The following is a 6,683-nucleotide window of genomic DNA, read 5'->3' as shown; positions in this document are numbered from 1 at the left end:
TTGCCAGGTGCAATCTGACATTTCCATTAGAAAGTTTGACATTTTTAGCATACCATCACTCAGAACGTTTTGTCATTTAATCGTGAATTGTTTTATTTACAGGGAATTAAAAAATTCATCTCGGCCAAAAAATGGAATTAACTCGTGAACATTTTCGTGCGATCATTTTTCACAACTTTCGACGTGGGTTATCACGACAAGAGTGCATCGATGAACTAAAATCTTTATATGGCTATGAAGCACCATCCTATAGCACTGTGAAAAACTGTTACAACGAATTCAATCATGGCCGACGCTCGCTCAAAGACGAATTCCGTGAAGGTCGTCCAAAAACAGCCGTTGTGCCAGAAAACATCGATGCCGTACGTGAACTGATAATGCAAGACCGTCATGTAACATACCTTCAGATAGAGGCATGCCTATGTATTTCTCCCACCAGCATACATTCGATATTGCATAAACACCTGGCCGTAAAAAAGGTTTTGTTCTCGTTGGATCCCGCACAATTTGACAATCGCTCAAAAAAAGGCTCGTGTGGATTGGTGTAAAGAAATGCTGAAAAAATACGATCGCGGTGCTTCAAAAGACGTTTATAAGATCGTCACAGGTGACGAATCATGGATCTATGCGTATGAGTCCGAAACAAAACAGCAATGCACCGTGTGGGTCTTCCAAAACGAGCCAAATTCAACGAAAAAAAAAACGTTTTCGTTGATAAATATGCCTTGTTTCATTATTAGGCCAGAAATATATATAGCAGCCCTCGTATGTAACATTGACAAAAATGCAAAAATATATTCAATATTAGCACGTCAAGAAGATATAAGATTTTATTGTAATTTACTCACGATTTTACCGAATAAAGAATGCTTAATTCTTTCGCAATAATATAAAGTTTGGCAAGAAAAAGTTGAAGAAATTTCTCGGGATTTGATTTTTGCAAGTTTCAAGAGTGTAAAATACTCGGTTTCGCTCGATGTTCCTAGATCCTATACTAGACGTTATAAATTTAGTAAGCAAATGTGGTTTATTATCATCTTTAGTTCTAGGAAACCCTCACAGCTGATAGATTGTGTGATGATTTGTTTAAACTGCTGGTATAAGAGAACAGTTTTGGTAAGAAATATTAAGAAATCTACTCACAGCTATTAACACAAATGACGAAAAGGTGAGTAACCACAGCTCCTGATTTGAAGATCTGTCATTTGGCTGATTATAAACTCGCCTCCTTCGAAAACATTTTATGCGACTAAAATTGATGGAAAAGTGCTAACACGTTGCAATTTCATTCGGTTCACCAGCAATTGCGCACATTTAAGCAAAAATTGCCGAGGTGTTTATAGCACCAATTATGTAGACAAGATCTGCACTTCGACTGCCCACATATTTATGCATTTACAAACACATGTTTATGATTGTTTTCAACGCCATTAAAGCGATTTCATATTTTATGTTCGAGAGTGAACAAATTACGCGTTTATTGAGCAATTTAATGTACTTTGCGCCCGCATAGCTTCATAAATATTTATGTGCGCAGTGGCAAGGGAGTAATCAACTCGAGGCTTGGTTTCGAGGGACTCGCCAGAGCCTCACTCTTAACGGCGATGACCACCAACAAGTCACCAATGCAGACTTGACACCAGCAGTAACAGTAACAGCAGCAACAAAAGCAAACTTATTATATTAAAATCTTACTAACAAAATCAACACACACACTACAGTTGTGGCGCTAAGCAGTTGCAATTAGAAATGCACGTTTTCGCTGCGCCTCCGCCGCCGCAACACGCTGACAAACGCCCTTAATGACCAATTAAACTTACTAACGCTGAAAAATCATGCAAAGCCTACCGCGTGAACCGCAAGTGCCACGCCTGCAGCGCTCAAGTGAGAAGCAATTATTTTTAATTAATTTAATTAGAGCGACCCAAGCAAAGCCACCACAAATGTAGCTCACACGGTGGTGAGAAATTTATAAAAATTAAATTCAACAACAACAACAACTGCAAATGCGGCCAACCCGCAGCGCGACATTTTGTCAAGTGTCACATGACGTGGCAAGAACCACAGCGTAGAAAATATTAGCAACAACCACTAATGTTGCAACGATTTGCAACACGTGATGGTTGGTGTCATTACGCCACCAGCAGTTGCAGCACACAGCTGATTTAGTTGTAATTAAATTAGATATCCACATGCAGCAGCGCAAATTTCTATTTGCCACAGCGCGTTGCAAGTCGCAAAGTCGAGAAGCCGAGATGCCAAGTGAATCAACTAATTGTGCTGCTACTTGCCACTTGAACGTCGACGTTGCACAAACATGCATGCACGCTGCTGCAAATAGCAAAGAGTACGAGCGTACTTGGCGCACCGAACGCGCGATCTCACCGTTGGGAATGCGGCGGCGTCAAGTAGCAAGGCCACTGACCTTGCGCTGCCACACCGCTGGGATCTTGCGCCGTTTGGCGTTCAGCAAAAACTACTTAGTAGCACACTTAGTGCGCGCTCGGCGTTGTTGTTGTTGCAATTGTTATTGTTTCCTCCGTTGCCGGCAATTTAACTGTTCGTGCGTCATAATCACTCACCACATAAGATCAACAGCGCGACTGCTGCATGCCAAGCGCAAAACAAACAACAACAACTAATACTTTTAAAAGTTTCATACAAGTACTGTTTGTGTGTATATGTGTGCGTGCGCTGGTGTGTGTGTGTGAAAACTAACTGCGCGCATGCACGTAAGCCTTCAACGTCAACACGCCAGCCCCGGCGACTGGCCAGGCGGCGACCAAGCGCTCTGGCAGCAGCAAGAACGGCAGCAGCAGCCGACAAATCAGCAGTTGAAGCCCTGTTATTAGAATAAATTATTAGAATAAAATAAATAATGCAGCCGCGATTAGACAGGCATTTCCTCCTCCGGCTTTGGCAGCGCCGCACTGCCCAGCCGCCCGCTTGCGTGTCACGCTCGACAGCGCGAACGCTGGCGTTAAGCTGAAATCAATGTACATCGTGTAGCATATAATTGCTCTATAAAACACGCATTTTAATTTCAAATATTTCCTAGCTATAGTCAGAATTAGATCATCTAATTCAGTAACAATTTGAGGCAGCTGTAATAAAGCAGAAGACTTTCTTTATGGATTTCTGTCGATTTCTTTTACTCTTTAATAGTTTTTAGTGTTAGTAATTTGCTACAAAAATAATAATATTTAATTTCTGGCACCACAAGTCGATAATCTCTAATATCTGAATGTTATGAACATTAATAGATACAACATCCCAAGGGTTGCCTTCGTTGAAATACGTGGATGTGATTATTGACGCGACGCTAAATTATCGGATCCCCATTGAAAAAGCGGAAGTGACGACTACACTAACGAGAATCATGGCCAACATAGGTGGACCTAGTCAGAGTGGACGCGCTCTCCTGACAAAAGTTAGCCAGTCAGTACCAATGTACGCCTCAACTACAGGGTAGCTCAAAACTAATCCTCCTATCAGAAGATGCTATAAATTTTGCAATTGACCTCTAATGTAAGTTTTGTTTTGACATTTGTGTAGTAAACACATGTGAAATACACGTAAATAAACAATGGTACGCTACACAGCGTGCCACAACCGATATGCTGAAGGATGCATTTTCCGGGCGACTAATCTCCCGTTTTGGCGATTTGCACTGTCCAGCAAGATCACTTGATTTCACCGCTCCAGACTTATTTTTGTAGAGCTTTTTGAAGTCGCGGGCTTATGTCAACAAGCCTCAGACCCTTACAGCTCTTAAAGACAATATCCGTCAAGAATGTGAGGACCCATCGCCGGAAGTTCTGGCCAAAGTGATGGAAAATGCCATAAAAAGGGCTCAAATGACAATCAACTGTGGCGGCGGCCATTTACATGATAATATATTCCCGACTTGATGTAAAAAATGTCAAAAGACCAAATAAAAATAATCCATAAGCAGAATCAAAGTTTTTCATTTTCCAAAAAACATCGGTTTGCGGACTGAAACAACAGGAATTATTTTAGATATCTTGCCTCCAGACATTATGGCAATGAAGTTCAAAAGAATTTACGACAAAACAAAAGGCATTGCCAGACGACTTAATAAACTAGAGAGGAAGCAAGAAGGACAATCTGGCCTTAATGAGTGACAGGCCGCTCAGTACACTCTCTACTATTACCGCCGTCACAATCATCACAAAGCAACTTTTTAGAAGTGCTTTGGTGCTGTTTTGACGGGGAAACTAATCCCTCGCTAATTACGTCAGTCAATAAGTCTAACGGAAAGAGTGTTGAGGTACCACAGGCGGTGGAACGATGAGCTTTACGATATGTACTGCACCATTATACATAGCTCAACGAATCAAGAAACGGCGGTACTCTGGCTAGCTCTTGTTGTCCGGATGGAAGAGAACACTGCAACTTCGAAGGTTTTCGCGCGCTGTTGTTAACTCGCCTATAAGCTATAACCGAGTAAGCGATGTCAACGCCAGTGAAGAAGAACAATCTACACTCTAAGAATTCCGAATTGTTACCAAAAACTTGTACCTAACCAGTTTCTTGAAAACAATAAATCTAAAATTTTTCGATTTTTATTTGGCCTCATAGTTTTCGATGTAAAAAGGTTTCACAAACAACACGATCTCTCACCCCTGTGCCCAGCAATCAGTTTTATAACTCAGCATTTTATCGGCGTTTGGTCCGCGCTTCAGTTGCGACAAGAAACTGTGCTGCACGCAGTCGTTGTGAGTGCGCGCCCCACAGGCACACGGCCGCAAGCAAGTATTCATCTGGTCCAAAATGTCCGCCTCATTAGTACACTTAGCGACATACTCCTTGCGGGGGCACGAATAAATAACCCAGTTGGGATGTGCCGGAAGATAGTCCTTTTTCTCGCTGATGTACTGCTCCGCCAACTTCTGACAAAAGTCCCTATCTTCCGATACCAATTGCAAATGTTTATTATATTTCGCCTCCTCTTCAGCTTGTATGCGGACATTTTCGGCCAATTGCCGTTCCAGCTCTTCACGCATTTTCCGCTGTTCCGCCATAATTTCCGCCCGCGTCTTTTCCGAACGCACAAAGCGATTCTCAATGATCTTGTTTTCACGCAGTTCCTGCGCCTCACGCAAGCGCCGCTCGTACTCTTCGCACCGCTGACGCCGCAACTCAGCGTAGTAGAGCGCTGCCAGATCCGCCTTGCGTGCGAGTTCTGCTTTCACTTTGACGCAATCGTCAACGTGTTTCAAATCGTCGATGCGTGCGTTGCGTGCTGCTGCGGCTTCCTCTTCCAATTTGTGCATGCGTCGCGCATAGTCAATGAAATCCATTGTGGCTTTGTAGACGGCGCGCTTTCGCTGTACGAGCGCCGCGTTGTTATGCTGCTCCTCGCACGCTATCTCCCGCATGAGCGCACGGTGCTCGGCTATACGCTCACGCTCTTCGGCCTTGCGTTCGGCCGTTTTCTCGGCCATCATATCCAGTAGGTCTTTGCGATAAGCGAGGGTTTGCGGCGTTGTGCGCGGCAATTCGAGTTTCTCCAAACGTATTTCTTCCAAAAGTTTATTCAAGCGTTCGGCTTCTATGCGCTTTTGCTCGAGTTCTTCCTGCCGCTGCCGCTGGTGTTCGGCGACCTGTTTGTCCAATATGTTAGTAGTATGGCGCTGCATGCATTTTATCAAGTTCCTTTCATTTTCCAGCAGTTTTTCCTGATGCTGCTCGTTGGCTACGAATACTTTGTGCCAGTATTTATCATTCTGATTTTCACGCACGAAGGCGCGTTGCTTCTCCGTGATTTGCTCAAGCTGAGTTTCCTTAACTTGCATAGTCTCTTTGCGATTCAGTGCAGCGCGTATCTCGAAACAATCCTCCAGTTGCCGCTGTATTCGCATATGTTCTAAGAATTCTTCATCATGTCGATCGCGCTCTTCTTTGATTTTCAGCAGAACATCCTTGCGCTTTTTAATGTCTTCGTCGATGCGCGATTTAACCTTAATGGAAAACTCCTCCTGATAGACGTGATCCTCGTGCTCCAGCTGCAAGTGCAGACGCTTGCGTCGTTGCTCCAGTTCTTTCTTCGCCGTATTTTGCGCCTTCTGTACAAGATCCTTGATTTGCATGTAGACACTCTTGCGCTCCGAATTGTTCATGAACTGGAGCATGAAAATATCATGTGCGGTCAGCATTGTTCCAACTCTTGTTCGTGGCTCAACACAGGGGCGGGTGACCAATATATAGACAAAAAACTTAAAACAATTGTAAAAAAGTCTTTATAAAAGTTTTAGCGTAAAAAGGCTAGTAAAAATTATTTTTCTTTACGTCAAGTTATTATTTTGACATATGAGAAAAAACTATGGTGAAGAAAGGTAATGAGTTTTTATGATCAGTTTTGGAAAATTTTCGAATTTTTAAGGGCAGCTGGTTTATGAGTGGGTCCAAAATCCAATTTCGGGAGTTTTATAACTCTTTTCTAGGTACATCAAATTGTACTCTGCGCCTTATTAGTAATTGCACGCCAACTTCTAATCACCCAAATCTGAATGATCGAAGGTATTTCTAAGCAAATTAATGCGATGACATTTGCTGCTGCCGGCGCTCACGTAAGCGTTGTCCCTTTTGAATTATGTGGCAACTTGTGTCGTTCGTACAACAACCATTGGCCATGCTTGTGGTTAGCGCGTTACGCAACG

The 6,683-nt window shown here is 43.0% G+C and overlaps 1 protein-coding gene across 1 annotated transcript; it reads right to left on the bottom strand.

Annotated features, from left to right (window-relative positions):
- Window positions 1-4,573: 4,573 nt before the first annotated feature.
- On the bottom strand, window positions 4,574-6,332 carry LOC105229837 (calponin homology domain-containing protein DDB_G0272472). The gene has a single exon (XM_011210305.2). The coding sequence runs from the start codon at window positions 6,177-6,179 to the stop codon at window positions 4,641-4,643; it is 1,539 nt and encodes a 512-aa protein (XP_011208607.2). The 5' UTR covers window positions 6,180-6,332; the 3' UTR covers window positions 4,574-4,640.
- Window positions 6,333-6,683: the final 351 nt, after the last annotated feature.

The sequence above is a fragment of the Bactrocera dorsalis genome, chromosome 2 (genome assembly GCF_023373825.1).
Source record: "Bactrocera dorsalis isolate Fly_Bdor chromosome 2, ASM2337382v1, whole genome shotgun sequence".
Lineage (NCBI taxonomy): Eukaryota > Metazoa > Arthropoda > Insecta > Diptera > Tephritidae > Bactrocera > Bactrocera dorsalis.
The sequence above is the reverse complement of the archived record's forward strand: the minus strand, read 5'-3'. Positions and strand labels throughout refer to the sequence as shown.

Bases quoted from the DNA above. Each gene is read 5' to 3' on its own strand.
- LOC105229837 (XM_011210305.2), bottom strand. From the start codon at position 6,179: ATGCTGACCGCACATGATATTTTCATGCTCCAGTTCATGAACAATTCG.